We start from the raw sequence: 21,501 nt of genomic DNA, 5'->3' as shown, positions 1-21,501 counted from the left end.
CTTACCAGTACTCACCTACGGGGCAGAAACCTGGAGGCTTACGAAAAGGGTTCTACTCAAATTGAGGACGACACAACGAGCTATGGAAAGAAGAATGATAGATGTAACGTTAAGGGATAAGAAAAGAGCAGATTGGGTGAGGGAACAAACGCGAGTTAATGACATCTTAGTTGAAATCAAGAAAAAGAAATGGGCATGGGCAGGACATGTAATGAGGAGGGAAGATAACCGATGGTCATTAAGGGTTACGGACTGGATCCCAAGGGAAGGGAAGCGTAGCAGGGGGCGGCAGAAAGTTAGGTGGGCGGATGAGATTAAGAAGTTTGCAGGGACGGCATGGCCACAATTAGTACATGACCGGGGTTGTTGGAGAAGTATGGGAGAGGCCTTTGCCCTGCAGTGGGCGTAACCAGGCTGATGATGATGATGATGCCGCATGTGGAATCTACAGCCGCGTCGGGTCCTGCCCTTCCTTGCAGGGCTTCCTGGTGCAGGCGTTCACACACTCCTCGTACCCTACGAGCAGCCGCGTGGTGCCGGGCTATATGCGGCCCATGGACTTCCTGGGCGACGCGATGATCAAGAGCCTCCTGACGACGCAGCTGTACGGCTGCCTGCACCCGCTCGGCCCAGGCACGCTCACGAAGGCGCGCGCGAGCCTGGAGTGTAACCGCCGCTTCGGTTTCGTCGTGGCCCGACATGGCTGGCAGCGGCTCTTCCGCGTCGGCTCACCGGCGCTCAGCGAGGCCATCGTCGAGTACGTCAAGAGCGTCGACGACGGGGTAAGGCTGCGTCGAAGCCAAATGAGCGGTCGCCATTCGTGTCGCGGTGAGGGGCATCTTCTCCGAATTATTCACTATTTGACGAAAGTTGAAGGCTTTTGCTACCTCCAACGTATCTTTGCTGACTGTTTACAACTCATTTACTAACATAAGTGATCCATGCAGGTGCATTATTAAAGACCTGGGGTGGCTTGCGCGAACTATTAATAATGAAAATAATAATGAATTTTACAACGCGTTCTTAAATTCGTTAGTATTTTCGTTATTAACTCTTCGTGCAAGTCGCCCCTGGTCTTCGCCGTTGTGTATTATGCCATGTGGTGACTGTTTCATGCAAAATATTGATATGCTATTTGCATTTTGTTGGATTAACAATTGTGTGCTACGCCGTCGCACACATTTATGCGGAGTATACGCAACAGGAAACTTCATTTGTTTTATTTCTTTATTTCGAATCGTTTTATATACAAAGAGGGGAGTGGAGGTCCCGGATGACAAGGCTTAACGCAGAAATGCTCTGCCTGACGTAAGCCAGCTATGTCGGTTCATAACATTGATCATTCATGCTATAAGGAGGTTTATTACGTGAAGGGCCGATTCCAGGTAAAGCGCTTCACCGAGCACAGCCTCCACGCTCGAACCTCTGCGGCACGCGTTCCTGTTGGCAATGCTGTTGCCTACGTCCAGGCCTCCTTCTTCATTACAATGACGCCATCCGAAAAAGGAGCCATTCTGGCGACTAAAAGAGCAGACCACAGAATCCTGATACGGCTTGAGCTGCTGCACGTGGACTACTTCGTGGATACGACGACGCATGTCAGGTGGCGGTGGGAGTGGCCCTATGAGGTAGTTGACGGGAGAAGTTCGCTGCAGAATGCGGTGTGGTCCATCCTATTTAGGAAGAAGTTTTGAAGTGAGTCCTCTTGTGCGGTTCGGTACGGACAGCCAAACGAGAGTTACCCGTAGAAAAATTAGTCTAGTTGCGGGCATCATGTTTTGATTTTTGTTAGAAGCCCAGTGTGAAAACCAGCGCATACCAATCTACGCTCGGAATTGCGAGCGCAAGCATGTCGCGAGCCACACCAATCCAATCTAGAGGAATGAGGAGAGGGAGCATTCCCTCGTGGTATTACGCGAAACGCAATAAATTACAAATTAGTCTAACACACATTCAGTGTATATCTAGTAAACTTTAAAATACTTATAAACCACACTAAAGTGACTAATAATATCGCACTAAATGCATTCATTTTATAACTTGCGTGCGCATGTAATGCACTTGGTGAAACGAGAAATAAGTCAAAGAAGCGCCGACCATGCACCGACGGTATGATCACGTGAGCCTCACTTTGTCGACCAACCATAAGGCAACGCTCAAGGGATGATGGCCACCCAGAGTGAATCTAGATAAACCAGTGTTTGTCAGGTTTGTCAAGGGACAGGTTTGACAGGGACAGGTCAACCAGGTTTGTCAAGGGACAAACTTTGTCTTGGTGCCATTAGTTCTTCCATCTTGGGACATCGCCAGAGTTCGTGAAGATCCTGAGTTCCGCCAAACTCGGCTCATCATGCATAGCACCCCTTGTCTCGTCCCTTAAAGACCCGACTATAGGCGACTTCGTCACTGGGCATTAAAGCTTAAGGAATACTACTTTGATGTCGTTTACAAGTCTGACGTCAGGCACCAAGACGCCGATTGCCTGTCACGTTATCCCGCGGACTCTGCCGACTCCACTGCCCATGATTCCGACACCTGCGTCCTCGACATCTCCGACTTGAGTGATATACGCAATCAACAGCTCCACGATGCAAACTTGTGGTCCATCACCGATCGTCTATCATTTCGACCTTCACCTGTTTGTGCTCTGTGACAATATTTTCTACCGTGGCAATGGCCACTCCGACGGTCTCGAGCTTCTTCTCGTAACACCTATAACACTCCGTTCTACTCTTCTCCACCGCTCCACCATGCCCCAACAGCCGGCCACCTCGGATTATCCCGCACACAGGACCGCGTGCGGCGTTGGTTCTTCTAGTCAGGCCTTTAGCGTTCCGTGTGTCGGTAGATTGCCGATCGTGAGTCCTGCCAATGCCGCAAGCCTTCGTCCTTACAGCCTGAGAGACTCTCTCTGAGACCTCAGGTCTCAGAGAGACTTTTCAAAACAAGCTGCTGGTCAGTTCCACCCATGCTGTCCAAAAAATACCTCCATCGCTTAGGTGAGGCAGCAAAGTACACATACAGTCTTTGAATTACTGTGAAAAATTTGACTGCCTCAAGGCAACTGTCAACGCTACACGCGCCAACTAAGTTCACTGAATGACCAGCACACGGGACGTAGACTGCCAATTCTTCCAGGTGTTTGATTTGAGCTTGCAGTCCTTTGTATTTTCCTGACATATTACTCGCACTATCATAAGCTAGGCCCCTACAATCATCAATCAAGAAGCCATTGGTCGTCAAAAGGTACATCACAGTATCGAAAAGATACAAGCCGGTATGCAATTCAATTAAAACAAATCCAAGAAAGCGTTCGTACACTTTCCCATTTAAATAGTATCGTAAAACAACTGACAGCTGATCAACGTGAGTAAGTTCTGGAGTCGAATCTACAGTTAAAAAGAAGTATTTTGCGCCTTTCACTTCGTCAACGAGACATTCCTTGACAGCCTTTGCCATATGCTCGATAAATTCATCACAAATGGTTTTGACAGATACTATGGAGGACCTTTTCCTTTGTTCCCGTAGAGTTTGATGTGCTCCTCTAGAAAGGGATCAAACTAGGGAATGGCCTCAAGCACTCCCATATAATTGCCATTTCTCGGTGAACCAAAAATCTCCTCGCTGCCCCTAAGCGCTAGGTTGCGCTCAGATAGAAGCTTAACTACAACGACTACGCGCTTCAACACCTCTGTCCAGTAAGTAGTCTCAGTGACAAGATGCTTAACCAGCTCCTTGTCAATTGTGCTGCTCGAGATAGAGCGGGCGAGCCATGCTACCACGTAGTTCCGGTGCTCGACGCTATTTTTATGTGCGCAAACCTTTTCTTCTGCTCTTTTCCAATCAGAAGAGCCGTGTGTGGTGAAAGCAGTGGGGTTGCTTGAAATCACAAATAATTTGCACATGAAACAGCAAACGGAACCTTTGGACTCCGAGTAAATTAACCAATGTCGCTCGTACGTCTCCCCATTTGCAGCCTTTCGCACGAAAAGATGAGGTAACATCTAGCGTTCCTGAGTTTTGTATTGCATTTCGGAAGACGGAAAATTTTCTGCCCGATTTTGAAAATACTTTCTCAAGGCATACATTCCGAAAGCGGTCAGTAATAATGTCCGGCCACTTAGCAGGGCCACTTCGGAGAATCTCGCAACGTACCTCTTGCTGCGGAGGTGTCTGTACTTCTCTGTTGCCACAACGAGAAGCCGTCTCATTCGTCCTCTCGAGCTATACCTTGTGGATGGGTTATGCTAGGAGAACGCCAGCAAACTTGAGAGTAGGAAAAAATTGAGAGGCAGACATAGACAAAGTGACAGGAAGGTGGCTGGTCCAGCCACCTTCCTGTCACTTTGTCTATGTCTGCCTCTCAATTTTTTCCTACTCTCAAGTTTGCTGGCGTTCTCCTAGCATAACCATGTACCAACTAGCCCAACAGGCCACTCTCATGAACTTGTGGATGGGAACATGATTATTTGAAGCCAAACTAATAGGAAACAAGTGAGTCGGTTCTTGGAGTGTTGCTTCCTGGCGCTCGTCAGTAGAAGGAGGCTTATCGGGAAGTTTGGCACCGGTTGATCAGCAGTAGTAGAAATCGGGCGTGGTGGACCGGACACCTGGAGCTCTGTGGCCGTGAGCCCGGCCGAGTAGCATAGACGTTGCTGACTCAGGAACAGGACAGGGTTCGGTTAGCGCCGGTTGCTCAGAAATATGGACGACCGAGGTTGGCACCGTTTTCACTGGATCCAGACAACTAAGATGAGTCAAACCTTGCTTCTTGCCAGAAAATCGTGATGATGCAGTTGGCAAGTACTCCACAGAAGCACGGTCGGTACTATCGGGAGTTTGACACGGACTCTGGGTAGTGCGATCGTACTGCTCCACGGAAGCTGCATTCAGTAGGTGCTTTGTCATTTTGGTAGCTTCTTTTCATGCTCGTCTCTTTCTTCGTCTAACTTCGCCTTTCGTTTAGACCCACCACTTTGATGCTTCCAACGGGGCATTTTCGCATGAATGGATGCTAATTGTTCACCGGGTACTTCGTAAGTCCGACGCGACCACAGGTGTCCAACGGTAGCCGTCCCGATGACTGGCGCACGCTGCCTGGTTGGTCCTTGGCTGGCCGAGAGTGGTGCGTCCGCCGGTAGCTCCTCAACGGGCGGGCTTATGCAAGCTTAACCGGCGGCTCGGGGTTGAATCGCAGCCCGCGATCAACACCCTTTTATAGATGCGCGCCGCATCTGTCTATTACTAGCGCCACAGCAGGCGTTCACATACGCATAGAGTTCCTCGTACAAATTCCCTCCTTCTCCGTACAAACTCACTCCTTCTCCCGTTCCGGTCTCGTCTTCCTATTGGCTAGGAGAAATCGTCTGTTCTGGGAGATTCTCGATTTTTCTTTCGCCCCGTCGACGCCGAGCGCGAGAACGAAGGGGAGAGGGCGACACCTAGCGCGGGCGAAGTTACGCGCCCTCCGTCGCCTCTGAGTCATCTTTTTCTACTTCTCTCTGGAAAATTTGGCTGCCAGTCTGAGCTACTTTTTCCGTCGAGCGCGCGCGAGTGTGCGCAGCCACTAGGAAGGAATGGGCCCTGGAGACAGGCCTTTGTGTCCAGCTCTCCAACTTCCCCCTTCACTCTTCCACAACCCTAGCCCGAGCAGTGAACATTCCATGCCCCACGGCACGTGGACAAAACGCGCGTGACGTCTTCTTTCCTTCCCTGCCTAGACTCTGCCATCAGACTCATCATCATCTCCTATCGGACTCATCCTCCCCCGCCCAAACTACCATCACGGTAAAGAAAAGTCGAATGGGAGACACTGTTGGGTACTGCAGCACATCCTTTCTATGAGAAGGACAGTGGCGGAACTACTTGAGAGGTGGAGGGTGGCGTGGTGGTGACGAGGGGCAAGGGAGATTTAGGTCCTCATCCCACATTACATGTCTTAAATGTTTCCGCCTTGCCCCTCCTATCCTGACAGCACTGGACAGATGGACTGACAGGAAACCACGAAAACTTTTCCAAGCAAACGCACCTTGCTTCGTAAGAAAGGGGGCCCCGCAGGGGTGGCGGCAGATTCCTGTTTTTGCAGCTCAACAAGCTCTCCCCAAATCATCAGGCTAAACGCATGCTGTTACATTAGGCGGGGGCCCCCGTCTGCTCGTTCTGGTTTTCTAGCTTCGTATATGTCGCTCGAAGTTCCGTTGCCCACGGTTCCATATACTAAGCAGGTTAGAGTAAATCGACCCCCTTCTCCTAGTGTCCGAGGTGAGGCCCTGGGCGGCAGCCCCCTTAGCCCTCCCCCCTTAATCCAGCGCTGATATGCCCGCGACGCTGCTGCTCGTGCTCAAATGGCTCGTCGCATCCCACGGAACCGCCTCGCTGCCTCGCAGAAAGAGCCGCTACGACCGCCACCACAAAACTGCTCAAACCGGGCTGCTTGTTCCGTCTTTGGACGCCTTGCTACCACGTCAGCCTGTTCAGAAACTTCTTTCCCGCTACCCCGGGCCCTACACGGTTTTACGCCAGCTCAACGAGGTCACATACGAGATTACCGCGTCAGATGGTCGCTCACTATCTTCAGTGGACGTCGTGCATGTGCGCCTTCTCAAGCCGCACATTTCAGCTTGCACTCCTTCCCTTGTCTAAGCGCCAAGACGTCGCTCTGACCACCGGCAGTCACGTTACAGGTCATTCCCGCATTCTGAAGGAGGCGATCAGCAGGACGATGAAGACGACGATCGAAAAGCGCGTTCGTGGTAGTTATTCTGCCGTCTTGGCTATGGCTCCTCTCTGTAAGTATTTTGTAAATATAATTTGCCTAGTCTTTATGTTCGTAACAATATTGCATATTTTCTTGAGTAAGCCCCGTTGTAAAGCCGCTCCTATTTCAGTGTGAGGACTTCTGCGGGACGATGTTGCAGTAGTGTATTCTCGACGAAGAATTTCGCCAATTCCGCCGCGCTACCTTTGGCCAGGGCTTTCGTTTCTGCGTAGCGGATATGGTAGTCGGTGGCCATGACACACTTGTTTTCGGATATTGACGTAGGAAAGGGCATCAATAAATCCGTCTAAATCCACTGGAATGGCAGGCGAGGAGGTTGAATAGGCTGTAGCATTTCTGCTGGTCTTCTGTGTGGTGCTTTGCCTCGCTGGTAGTCACGGCAGGCCTTGACGTAGTGAGCGCTGTCGGAAGTGAGACGCGGCCAACAGTACTTCTCCTGTACTAGAGAGCGTACGGAAAATCCCGTGGTATCCAGCGGTCGGATCCTGATACAGGACGTGCGGAACTTCTCACCGCAGTGCTGATGGCACAACGAAAATGTAGTTTGCGTGGACCAGGCAAGACTTCATCTTCAGCAGGACGTCGTGTAGAAAGGAGAACGAAGATAATCTGCCACTAAGCGCCCTTGGGACAAAGTCACTCTTTCCTTCAAGTCTTCTTCCATGAGGGTCCGCTCGCTGATGCTCGCTGAAGTCATCGGCACTTATTGTACCCAGGAAGGTGTCCTAGTCATGGTCGTCTTGCAGTTTAGAGCGACAGAAAGCTGAGCTAGTTGGTAAGAATTCATAATTGAATAAATGAATAGCCTTGCAGTGTCGGGGTCGATAGCGTCGTGAGACAGACATTGACATCACCACAACGTACAGGTCCCAATTAAAGCCTTCTGATTCCCAAATTCTTTTTGTCTAAGGCTCCGCCGTGCTAGGAGTCCTGAAGTTCTTCTAAACTTGCTAGCCAACACTATGTGCGATGTTCGCTGACGAATATAAACGGCATGACATATGCGCGTAGTGCGCGTCGATGGACGCGCCACTGATAACGGCCTTAATTGCGCAGAACACTCGGGAAAGGAGCCAGCCGCGCGCCGTAGTTTGCTGCGTCGTTGATCGTGCTTCGCTGTCTTATTCACGTTTTCAGAGCAAAATAAGCAACCCCCTTCGCATGTGTGGGTGGCCAAAGCTTACAAGGAATCTCGAAGGAGAATTGTTGCACGGTGGGGGGATCGAATACTGGCAAAAACGTGCTGGCGATACGGTTCTAATCATTCCCCGCAAAGCCTCATCAGCGGGAGCGACGGTAGCAATGGATCGCCGCTGTTTGGCGGGAAATTTCTTGTTCTAATCCTTTCCTTTGTCGTTACCGTGTTTTATTTCAGTCAATCATATTTAGACGGGTGAAGCCTGTTTCACATGATGCAATTTTCGTCGCACCGGAATTGCGATTTCCGTCGTTTGCGATGAAAATCGCAGTCGCAGTGCCGATTCCCCGATTTTCGGGTGCGACCAACCGGTTGGCCGCACAGTCGCACCGTCGCAGCAGTCGCTGCGATGTTCAGTCGAAATTGCGTGGAGAGCTATCACGGGGCTATTTCGCCGGTTTGTTTTGCAAAATGGCGTCTTGTACAACAAGTGCAATGCGTGGAGACATGGATTGCCGAATTCGGTACGTACGGGAAGGGTGAATAAAGAACTTGTACCGTAGATTCCCTTCTCCCGTTTCTATGCGTTTGTTGGTACGCTACGCAGCAAATTTTCACGTTGGCTTCGTACGCGTTTGCGAGTTGTCAGTAATAGGAGGTGCTCGAACCCCACCAGACGACGATGTCGTCAAAATTTTTTTTTTTGTTGAGTAGCATGCGGAAATCATGCATACGGAGAAGCATACGGAGAATCGTGCAGCGGAGAATCAGCCAAGACCTGAGGAGGGAACGAAAGAAACTGGTACATAAGAAGCCGATCAATGAGTTAGCGCTAAGAGGGAAAATAGAGGAATTCCAGATCAAGCTACGGAACAGGTATACGGCTTTAACTCAGGAAGAGGACCTTAATGTTGAAGCAATGAACGAAAATCTTGTGATCATCATTAAGGAGTGTGCAATGGAAGTCGGTGATAACTCCGTTAGGCAGTATACCAGTAAGCTATCCCAGGAGACGAAAAATCTGATCAAGAAACGCCAATGTATGAAAGCCTCTAACCCTACAGCTAGAATAGAACTGGCAGAACTTTCGAAGTTAATCAACAAGCGTAAGACAGCTGACATAAGGAAGTATAATATGGATAGAATTGAACATGCTCTCAGGAACAGAGGAAGCCTAAAAGCAGTGAAGAAAAAACTAGGAATTGGCAAGAATCAGATGTATCCGCTAAGAAACAAAGCAGGCAATATCAATACTAATATGGATGAGATAGTTCAAGTGGCTGAGGAGTTCTATAGAGATTTATACAGTACCAGTGGCACCCACGACGATAATGGAACAGAGAATAGTCTAGAGGAATTTGAAATCCCACAAGTAACGTCGGAAGAAGTAAAGAAAGCCTTGGCAGCTATGCAATAGGGAAGGCAGCTGGGGAGGATCAGGTAACAGCAGATTTGTTGAAGGATGGTGGGCAGATTGTTCTACAGAAACTGGCCACCCTGTATACGCAATGCCTCATGACTTCGAGCGTACCGGAATCTTGGAAAAACGCTAACGTAATTCTAATCCATAAGAAAGGGGACGCCAAAGACTTGAAAAGTTATAGACCGATCAGCTTACTGTCCGTTGCCTACAAAGTATTTACTAAGGTAATTGCAAATAGAATCAGGAACACCTTAGACTTCCGTCAACCAAAGGACCAGGCAAGATTCCGTAAAGACTACTCAACAATAGACCATATTCACACTTCTCAATCAGGTGATAGAAAAATGTGCGGAATATAACCAACCTTTATATATAGATTTCATTGATTACGAGAAAGCGTTTGATTCAGTCGAAAGTTCAGCAGTCATGGAGGCATTGCGGAATCAGGGTGTAGACGAGCGGTATGTAAAAATACTGAAAGATATCTATAGCGGCTCCACAGCCACCGTAGTCCTCCATAAAGAAAGCAACAAAATCCCAATAAAGAAAGGCGTCAGGCAGGGAGATACGGTCTCTCCAATGCTATTCACAGCGTGTTTACAGGAGGTATTCAAGGACCTGGATTGGGAAGAATTAGGGATAAGAGTTAATGGAGAATACCTTAGTAACTTGCGATTCGCTGATGATATTGCCTTGCTTAGTAACTCAGGGGGCCAGCTGCAATGCATGCTCACTGACCTGGAGAGGCAAAGCCGAAGGGTGGGTCTAAAAATTAATCTGCAGAAAACTAAAGTAATGTTTAACAGTCTCGGAAGAGAACAGCAGATTACGATAGGTAGTGAGGCACTGGAAGTGGCAAGGGAATACATCTTCTTAGGACAAGTAGTGACTGCGGATCCGGATCATGAGACTGAAATAATCAGAAGAATTAGAATGGACTGGGGCGCGTTTGGCAGGCATTCTCAGATCATGAACAGCAGGTTGCCATTATCCCTGAAGAGAAAAGTTTATAACAGCTGTGTCTTACCAGTACTCACGTACGGGGCACAAACCTGGAGGCTTACGAAAAGGGTTGTGCTTAAATTGAGGACGACGCAACGAGCTATTGAAAGAAGAATGATACGTATAACGTTAAGGGATAAGAAAAGAGCTGATTGGGTGAGGGAACAAACGCGAGTTAATGATATCTTAGTTGAAATCAAGAAAAAGAAATGAGGGGGCATGGGCAGGACAAGTAATGAGGAGGGAAGATAACCGATGGTCATTAGGAGTTACGGAATGGATTCCAAGGGAAGGGAAGCGTAGAAGAGGACGGCAGAAAGTTAGGTGGGCGGATGAGATTAAAAAGTTTGCAGAGACAACATGGCCACAATTAGTACATGACCGGGGTAGTTGGAGAAGTATGGGATAGGCCTTTACCCTGCAGTGGGCGTAACCAGGCTGATGATGATGATGATGACGACGGAGAAGCTTGAAATATTTCAACCTCGGCAAGGGCAAATGACACGACAGCAAAGTACCCGAAGTTTCAACGTTGTGCTGAATGCGGTATCGTTCAGTTGCATTTTTTTGTCGGTTTTCAAGCGTGAATTTCCCGATGCATCTTAAAAGATTATCTTATCTCACTCAATAAATTTGTCAGAGCAATAGTGTAAGCTATCGTAATGAATTTTCTACGATAGCATTAAATCCGTGGCTTGAATAAACAGCGTCGTTAATTTGTTTTCGAATATTACATGCACGTTAAGTAGCACCTCTTCTCTTGATAATTTTTGTTCTTGCACAGAAACCAATAAACATTGAATATGTTGCGGACTGTGTATCCTTATTGCACCTGTATTAACGTTTGCTTTGAAAGGTAATTACGCTACAGCTAGTAAATTAAGTAAATTATTCGCTTGCTAGATACAGTGACAACGTACTCTCCTGCACCATCATGTAAAACTCGTGCAACAGTGCGAAATTCAGGCATGCATCCTGTTCTTGTGGGGATAAAACAGCAGAAAACGACACGTTAAAGAAAGTAAATCAAAACTGTCCAGTGAAGTCAGCCAGTTGCACCCCTTCCTGTGAAACTTTGAATCTTTTAAATACAAGCAGTTCTTGCACGTTCACAGCTGATCAAGTGTGCAGAAACATTCATACCTTACATGCTTCTAATTAGTTTGTGATCACGCATATTAATGTGTAAACCCATGTAATGATATCCGCTGTGATTACTACCTTTATAAGTAATGAAATACCATGCTACTTGCAAGAGCATATCACCAGATGATTTTAGAACAAATTTCTCCAATTAAGCTATACACAGTATGTGGTTTATGCAATAAAGGACTACAAAATCCTTTTTTTTTTTTGCAATAACAAACTTATTCCAAATTTTACTTACATACAAGCAAGAAAAAATATATAGACGATAATATTGTTCTTCAATTTATTCAGTTGCCACTATGGCTATAGCATTCTGCTGCTAACACGAGGCGAGGGGTTCATTTGCCAGCCACGGAAGTCGCATTTCGATGGGAGTCGTAGGTGAAAAAAAAAGCTCTTGCACTTAGATTTAGGTCATCACCTTTTATTAACCCTTGAACTTCCAAATACTATTGCATAGGGGGGCATGTTTATGCAAAATCATACACCAATCTAAAGCAAAGGGGCAATTTTAAAACAACCATATTTCGTGATGATTCGAGTGTGTAAACATTCATTGCATCAATATGTATTGCTCAACAGCACTACACAAATAACCATAATTAGGTATAGCAAGTACTCTGTCAGGAAGCTGGTTGTACATATGTATAAATGTCAAGACACGAATGCTCATACTACGACGCACACATAGCACAAAGAAAACCTTTTTTAAGAGTTGTTCCTTCAGACAGATATGAGTGGGCCATAAGCAGCAGAAATTTTATTGCAGGCCATTGTGTAATACTGCTTATGAAAGAATGAAGAGAGTGAATAGGCTTTAAACAACAGCACCTCATGCTACTCTAATAAGACGAACGATGAGCAAAAAAATTTCTGGTAGAGCACTTAAGTTAAAGAAAAGACTTTTTGAAAGACAGAAAATTCCAGGTGAACTTGGAGGTACATTTGGCCCAGCCAAACCAACACAGGCATACTACAAGAAGTACTACAGCCTATGGTGTCCTACAGTCTATGGGAAAGCTATCTTATACAGATATCAAGAATGATGCAACAAGCTCTCGACAACACTGTAGACTTTCTCGGCCAGTCTGGCCTCTCGCTTTCTGATAAGTCAGCTTACATCGATATCGGAAAAAAAGACTAGAATGAAGAACTACACCAGATTGCACATTGTGCTCCACATAGCTGGAGAAATATACCCGCAAGTCAACATCCACAAATATTCAGCTAGTGTAAGACCATGACCGCAGAGCCAGCACGTGGGTGAAACAATTATGCCATGCATGGACGCGAATTCTACACCTGGTGAAAAGAATAATCTTGAAATAATGGGGGGCGGACGAGTGGATAATATGGAAAATCGCAGATGCTGTGCTTGTGTCCAATGTATGGTACGGTATGAATTACCAGCAGCACACAAAAAAGACAACTCATCGAATACAGGCATCGGCTAATAACAGGTATTTCCGCCTTTACCATGCTTGAAGGCCTCCATGAGATAGAGCAAACGAACAAGCACTTAGACAGAGTAGAGTTTCAGCCTGCAGCACACATTCTTTGCCTCAAGAGCTCAGAACCTGGTCCCAAGATACTATGCCAGCTAGCATATGAGATGCAAAGACGGCTACCCCTCCCTTCAGAAACAACCTCGGGAGCATCTGAACTTGAAACACAACAGGCCCATACAGTGCAATATGGGGGCAAACAATTAGGCCAGGAGACTATATGCAACTGCCAAACACACAAAGGAGGTTGCTAATCATGAAGATGCAAGCGAACATCAGGCACACATAGTACACTGATGTGGCAATAGCATTATAACAGTGGTATGAAACTACATAAAACTAAACCCCATATACCATTACAAGTCATCCTACACCTTGAAAAGCTGAACTGAAAGCAATCAAAGCAGCACCCTGCGCACCTTCATCGATTCACCAAAAACTGTCTGGGCCTGCACATCACACGAGATTGTCAGAAGAAGCAGGAGATTGACACGCGACTTGCAAGCACATGGCCAGAAATGAAATTACAGGACACATATCCATGCAAATATTTCAGGACACAAGCGGGCTTATAAGCCCCACATAATAACTTAAAACTGGACGAGTTGGTGTGTATTCATTATTACCTAAAGCGCAACAGATAGACAACGGACAAGAACAAAACGCTCTGTGTGTCCACTTCGTTCTTGTCCATCGTATTTCTGTTGCACTATGGTTAATGAATTAATGAGGCTGCACAGGAGAAGAATGATACCTCCGCCCAAGGGCCCAATTTCACATCCAAAACCACGCGTGCGCACGCACACACACAGACAAATGTTGCAAGGTTGCATAGCATGAAGCAGTATCAACAGGCTGACACTAAAGATGGATGAGGACTAACTTTCAACTGAGTTTCATTGTAAAAATGTGGTGAGTTATACAAGTTACCAGAAAAAGATGACGATGAGCAAAATGAGAACAAGGTGAAAGCAGGAGCCAACGTTTCGACAAGTGCACTTGTCTTCTTCAAGGTCCACTTGTCAAAACGTTGGCTCCTGATTTCACCTTGTTCTCGTTTTCCTCATCGTCTTGAATTTCCATCTCCCGCATTCCCGTGTTTTCCCCAGAAAAATAAAGACATCTTTGAAATCTAGATAAAAATTGGTGCTTGATGCAGCCAAACATAAATAAAAATGCTCCAGAAAGAAAACACAGAAATATTACAAGTGCAGGAAAAAATCATTACAATTGCCAATCCTGCATGCCCGCACGTTTCAAGAAACACTGTTCTTATTCCAATAGACAGACTGACAGCTTGCTTATGCAAGCACACTCTTCCAGTTCCATGCCATTGAAAAAAAAACAACGAGTTTCTTGGAAGGTAGCCACATGCGCACTTGGTGATCACAATGTTGTATATCAATATGTATTTGGGTAATATGGACTTGTATATCAGTATGTATTTCCTCCCTTTCCCGTTTTTGTGTTTGGTTTCATCATGTGCCAGTTTTTGTCAGGTTTTATTGCTGTACTACTTTCTGGTAACCTTTATAGATCACTCCATTTTCACGATAAACCTTTGAATTAGAAGTTAGCGTACCCTGTTCTTACTGCTTCACAATATACAGTCTTGCTACATTGGCCAAATAAAAGATTTTATAAGGTACAAAGAAGCATCATAAGGGCCATTAAGTGACTTGTTGCAATCTAAAAAATAAAGAATAACCTGGCTGCAAACGGTACCAGAGAACACATAGGCCGAACAACAAAACCGAGATGACCTAACAAACAAAAGTAAAGTTTATTGTACACACCGAGCACAAAAGATATCTTTGCTGACTGACAAGCAATAAACGAAACATACACAAAATGGAGTAGCAAAAATTAATGTATGTTAGCAAAAATTAATGGAGGCCATGCTGACAAGATTCTCCCAGCATATTTAGATCTGCAGCTTCCGTAATTTTTCTGGGCAGTCTATCTGCACAGACTGCTAGCTTCTTCCTCTACAATGCACGCTCAGATGTGGAGAGTGCATTGTAGAGGAAAAAGCTAGCTTGCTGTGGAGATCGGCTCCCTAGAGAAATTATGGAAGCTGTAGATGCAAAGACACTGGGAGAATCTCGTGTCAGCATAGCCACTGTTACACTTTAAGAGATGGATGATGCGCTTTCCTGTTGGGATCTCTACTGACACACATCAGTTTTTGCTTCTGCTTTTTGTGTAACTTCGATTTATTGCTTGTCAACCAGCATTTACTCGGCATGTTTAATAAATTTTCATTTGTTAGTATGCCTCATGATACTCTTGGTCTCTAGCAGAAAGGTCTTCATTCTTTTTACAGTGAAGATGTATATGCCTAGGCGAAACACTCGTGGTCCGATCACAAAAACCCTAGTGTAGGGATATGAGCCATTGCTTAGGGGGGTGTGAGCCATTGCGTTCGTCTTACATGATGGACGGAGACATTTCTTGTGTAGGCATAGAAATGCTCATGCATTTAAAACATATACATTTATCTACCTATTATTGCAGGAAAAGGAGACAGAGGGGGATGGGTTTAAGACAAGATCATGATGTCGTAATTATCTTGCAGCAAAGGTGTGGTGGGCCATTGCCTACACCGATAGTGACGTCGTTTCTCTCTCGCAGCAAAGCGCGCTGACACATTTTAGAACCTTCCCAATAGGTTCGAAAATGTGTCCCTGTATTTAATTAAATGAAATGTGCCGCCCCGGTGTGTCACTTGGTAACTACGCTGCACAACGGAGCCATAAATACTGTGATTAATGCATTACAAAACACGAATGTGTAACATATTTCAGAAATATATTGATGGACCTGCTGGATTAACACAATGAACTTGCACTTTCCATGATTGTGATCTTGCGAAGCACAATATGTGGCATTCCAAATAAATACCCAAGCCAAACGTGTGTGTAACCTCATCAAGAAACACCGACATAATCAATGATTCAGAAACACTTGAATAAACTGTCAGAATTGTCCTAGTGTTAAGCACCGGGGCCGCATATCTCAGCTTCGCTGATTTACCATCTGTACAGGGTGCATGGGCAGTAATTTTTTCTGTTATTATTTGTTAAGTATTGTATAATGTTGTGCCAGTAAAACACGGCTAGTTGGTGCATTGTACTGGTGCTGCTTTTTTCTTAATGTTGTTCCCTTCTTCCTTTTGTAACTACTTTTTTTATTCCCCCTCACCTACTACTCCAACCTTGCAGCGTGCGAGGTATATAAATAAATAAGTACATAAGCGCATCTCATTCATTCTTCTGCATACACCTCGCACCATTCCTTGCTCAACAAACGTCACTGTGTTGACGTCTCGTAGTGTGCATCTGCATTAACTGTCGTTTGTATTTCGGTATAATTTGTGAACAGTGCTGTGCATAAAGATTACATGACATTAAGGTTGTGACCTATGTGGTGCTTAAGCAAACCTTGCAAAAAGATAACATGTTGGGTTGTTGAAAATAAGACAAATTGTATACAGCGCAGTTAGTTTTACAGCATTTATTTGACCACTTGACAAAAACTTCACTTCGCATAGATTCCAACACGTACACTGAATCTGCTGTTTTTTCTTTTTTTTTTGCTTATTAATGTGTTCGTTACTGCATGGCCATATTGGAGATTTGAAAACAAAATTCAATAAATTCAGTTGTTGCAATATAAAAATATGCGTAGATCACTGCGATTGCGACACCAGAACTTGATACAAACATGCACATACAGGATGCAGACAAATGCTCAGGACAAACTGCAGAATGTTTCCATTTTGACACTTATGAAAGTGAACAGTTTCATTCCATGGCCGTCAATGAGAGGGAGAAAGAAAACGTAAATGTGTTTGTGAAACAAAAACGCATTGATAAGCTTAGAGGTATAGTCATTGCTTAACACTTTCGAAATGAATAATTATAGCTTGCTATCGACATTGAAGCAGCCTTTCGACAGCAAGAACAGGAATCGGTGTTTCCAGTTCTAAACATTGAATCGCAGGAAATGCAAGCAGGCATACAATTCTGCAAATATAATCTGTTTAGGAATACCAGATAGGAATAAACGTTTAGGCATTCATTTGTACTTTCTCTGGCTGAGCAATCTAGTTTTGAATGACTCCCATAAGCATGTCGTAACAATGTTGATCTGATACAGATTAAAGGCGCGACTACCTTAAGAAATCTGGATGTTTACTATAAATTGCAGTGAAGAAACAATAATATCTAATAACATTAATAATAATGTTTATTTCCACAAAAGAGGCTAACCGTGAGCGGCGTGCGAAGCTGAGTAGAAAGCTGAAAAATCCTACGGCAAGTGCGCCTGCCGTGGGCCTACGATCCTGTATTATGGATAGTGCGTATTGATACGGTTTTCTTGTTAGAAGTTCCGAGTATACTGCTAGCGCGAGACACCGGACAGCGAAGTGGACGAGAAGCGTGTCTTTTAGAATGCTATGTTACAACGTACAGGTTTCTACAAAATTGATGGTAACTGCTCAAAACATTTATGCGTCGGCTTTTACGCCTTTAGAAATATTTAGAGAGGACTCCCATATATATATATATATATATATATATATATATATATATATATCCACAGCGCGCGCACGGCGATGGACGAACCAGGCTAGCGCTAAGGTTGAATTTAACAACACAATTTTCATTCCACGTTCAGTAATCACACAGATCATTTGCGGCTTCGTTCAGGGGCACACGCTGGCTTTCGGCTTGGTGCTTGTTGCGTTTGGCACAAGAATATGGCTAGGAGCAGGCACCGCATATGCGCAGTCACGAGCAATATACACACATGATTCCTCCAGAACTGACGCCGAGCACGGGTAGAGCGAGGATCTTGTTGGGCTGACACGACGACTTCGGTGCAGCCGAATCCCGAATAATGCATATGCAGTGAGGGTAGCTATATGAACTTGTCGATTGGTCATCTTGTAAATTGTTGTAGCGCAGGCAGAACGAAACGGTCATAGAAGGCAGATGAGACAACACCCAGCGCTGATCGAACCACCTGCGAACAGCTGTTTACGTGCGCCATGTTGCACTGAACTTCCGAAACCGCCGTTGCGCACTCCAAAACAAATCTTAAGTAACACGTTTTTAAATGACTAAACGTGCATATTATTTGCTCCTAATCAAGAAAAGTCAATAATATTATAATGTAAACGTTTCATTCATTACAATAAAAGAATTATGCAGCGTGTGCCCCGAAACTTTGTAGTACGCAGCCCTCGACGTCGCACCGGTCGCATTGTTGAAATCGCAATCATGCGAAATTGGCCCTGCAAAAGTCGCATTGAGACGCGTGCGATTGGACCGATTTTGGTCGTTCCAGTCGCAGCATGTGAAACAGCCTTAAGCGTCGAAATTCGTCGGCAGTGCAGCATGCGGTTTAAAGGCATTTCGCTAAAGTTCTGTATGCCGTTTGCCGCTTCTACTGTCTGCTGCTTCTTTACCGCGTTTCGCTAGCTAGGCGGCATGACTGCACGAGCGCATTGTGTCGTATGTTAAAGTTACTGAAGCTTGCAAGAACTGAAATTGTTAGTTTTATGCGGCCCGGTAAACCTTCGAACCACCTGTCACGCACTTCATGTTTTTGCATGTATATTATGTGTGGCTTCGCGCACGGTGAACTGTTGCTAGTTACTTCATGCATACCTGTTGCATACCTGTTGTTGATTTTTTGAGGTGCGAGGTTTTCACCCTGCATCGTTTGTAGAAGGTCTACATCCAGCTGTGTCTTATCAGTATGATACAAAGCAAGTACTTCTTTAACAGCTTTATTCTTTTTATCCGAAGGCATCTTAGATATTGTGTTTTTTTGGGAAACGTGTTCAGAAAATAGGTAGTTCCGGGCGATAATTGCTAATGGTTGCTGCATATGTTACTTTCGCTGAAAAGTTTGCGTCATGTTTGGAAAGTCATCCCACCTTGATGCTGTCTGAGCAGACTTAACGCGCCGAGTAATTTGTTTGTTTCACAACGTAGTCCCTTTCTGCATGTGAATTTTGTACTCAACTGAATTCTTATTATGCTTACACCGCAGAGGACTAAACCCGGCCTTGCCGCCAGCGCTCATCTACTTTGACTGGCGCTGATCTGCCATTACATTTCTCATGTGGCATCTCTCTCTAGTAACATTAAAAAGAACTACTGAAAAGTTGGTCAGACTTTAGCTTTGTATGTTTCCAAGCAGCTCCCTTGGGGAACTTAAGATTGCAAAAACTGCAGCGGGAACGGCAGTTCATCTGCGTACGCAGCAGATTTGCATCGGTGGTACAGCTCTTATTCACCCTTGCGTTTGGTGACTTCGTTGACAAGTGTTTATTGTTCCCGTAGACCGGGATGTGGTCTGATCGATTAGATTGGAGTGACACGGTGATACTTACTCATTGCTCAAACTCCCATGCTTTATTCCAGGTTGCCAACCGAGTACTCACGTTTGGCTAAATGCTGTTGATAGACACTACACTACCCATCTTGGGGTAAGTGAAATGAATGTGGACACAACGTGATTAGGGAAACCATAAACGGAAAACAGTTCACTGCTGAAGAGTCATGAATGTCTCCTACCAACAGTCCCAATGTCAGGTTGCGAAATCAGAAAGATGGCGTGGAGGCTTCCTGATTCTCTTGGTAGCGCTCTGTTGGAGAACTCTGGTGCAATACAGGTGGTGCAGGATCTGGCACTCAGGTGGGTCGAGGATACATGATGTTATCACAGTCAAATGATGTTCTGGCTGGTGCCTGTTTAAGGCCAGAGGCATCTTTGAAAAAACTTGAGTTGCGCGTTATTACTCTTGTTTCCTCTCGATGCCTTGATTTGTGATCCATAAACACTGACAGTGATATAAGGGTCTGGATCAAAGTACGCAGTGAACTTGTCGTGTCTGTCTTGCTTGCACAAGGCGCGTTGACCAACACAGGAGTGATGTGGTTGAGTAAGCCTTCATGATTCAGCATGTTGTTTGTTGTATGCCCTTTTCTCGAGCACAGTTGTTTTCAACTTTGTTACGTCTTCCGTTTCCGAAGCAGCTTCAGCGTAGCAAGGCAGGAGATTCTCATCGGTCTGCCAAACAGCAGTTCATGCAGTGATCTTCCTGTAGTCAAGTGTTTTGAAGACCTGTATCACATCAGGAAAGTGTCGAGCTCTACTTTCCAATCTGTGTTCTCAAGCTGACTAGTGTAAACATGCTTCTTCAATGTTCTCTTGAACCGTTCAGCCTCGCCATTAGCTTTAGGTCACAAAGGTGTGATCCGATGACGCCGAAATCCTTTCTTTTGCGAATGCAGCAAACCTTTTGTCTTGGAATGGTGGCCCGTTGTCACTTTTTACCTGTGCAAAGATTCCAAACTGGCAAAACACTCGTCGCAGTGAGGAAGCACATTGTTTGCATTTAGGAAGCGTATGACTTGTACCACTGTGTATCGTGAGAAGTCATTTAACACCACCATAGCGTACTTTCCATATGGGAAGGGACCACAAAAGTCAACTGGTACTTCTTCCCAGGGACCACTGAGTAGTTTCGTCATGGCAAGTTGTTCTTGCTTTGCTTGGGGAAGAGCTGCTCGACATGGTAGACAGCTTTTAATCAAAGTGTGCACGAGCTTATCCATGCCTGGGAACCACACTTTTTCTCTCAACATTTGTTTTGTTTTCACGATCCCTTGATGGCCCTTGTGGGCAAGCAGCACTGCTAGTTTCTGCAGGGTAGTGGGAAGAACTAGGCGTGATCCTCGAAGGACGATGCCCTCGGGCGCTGTTGTTAGTTCTGTCTTTATAGATGCGAATGGCTTCAGTTCAGCTGAGACCCAGCTGGTGAGTGTGGGGTGCTGGATAGCACTGATAAGTGACTGTAGCTACTGGTCTGTTTTCGTTGCATCAGTGACTTCTTTAGCCGAGAAGGTCTTTGGGATTTTGTGGCTCTGGATAAAGTTGACATACTCGTTAGGTACCTTGTCGATGCGGGCACACCTTTTTGTCTCAGAAACTGGATGCCTGGCAAGGTAATCGGAAGGGTTACTACTACCTGCAGTGTTTTGTACAACAAACTTGTACTGTTGAATGCGTAGAGCAAGGCATTCAATGCGGGTAGATGGTGATGATCTTGGGTTTGCCAGTACGCTCACTGAAGGCATGCGATCAGTCAGCAAAAGGAAGTTGACTCCACTTGACTCCACTCAGGCGGAAGTCTTCCATGGCCCATACAGCTGTGAGCATCTCATGTTCAATTTGGGAGTAGCGACTTTCAACTGGTATAAGCGCTCTACTTGCATAAGCTATCACTACAATGTCTTCACTGTCACGCTGTGTGAGGATAGCACCCAGTCTACGTGGACTTGCATCTACCACCAATTCTCTCGGTTTGGATGGGTCAAAGTAAGCAAGGGGGAGGCATCGGACATGGCTTGCTTTAGGCTCTCAGGAGCATTTTGCTGTCGTTCTGTCCACTCCCATACAACATCCTTCAATGTCAGTTCACGTA

General features: G+C 45.6%; 1 protein-coding gene across 1 annotated transcript in view; it reads left to right on the top strand.

Annotated features, from left to right (window-relative positions):
• The first annotated feature begins 485 nt into the window (after positions 1-485).
• Positions 486-21,501, top strand: part of LOC142571240 (uncharacterized) — a 59,775-nt gene continuing 38,759 nt past the window's right edge. The window contains exon 1 of the mRNA XM_075679498.1: positions 486-782. Coding sequence (XP_075535613.1) covers positions 546-782 — 237 coding nt within the window. The 5' untranslated portion in view covers positions 486-545. The remainder of the gene's footprint in view (positions 783-21,501) is intronic.

The sequence above is a fragment of the Dermacentor variabilis genome, chromosome 2 (assembly GCF_050947875.1).
Source record: "Dermacentor variabilis isolate Ectoservices chromosome 2, ASM5094787v1, whole genome shotgun sequence".
Lineage (NCBI taxonomy): Eukaryota > Metazoa > Arthropoda > Arachnida > Ixodida > Ixodidae > Dermacentor > Dermacentor variabilis.
The sequence above is the reverse complement of the archived record's forward strand: the minus strand, read 5'-3'. Positions and strand labels throughout refer to the sequence as shown.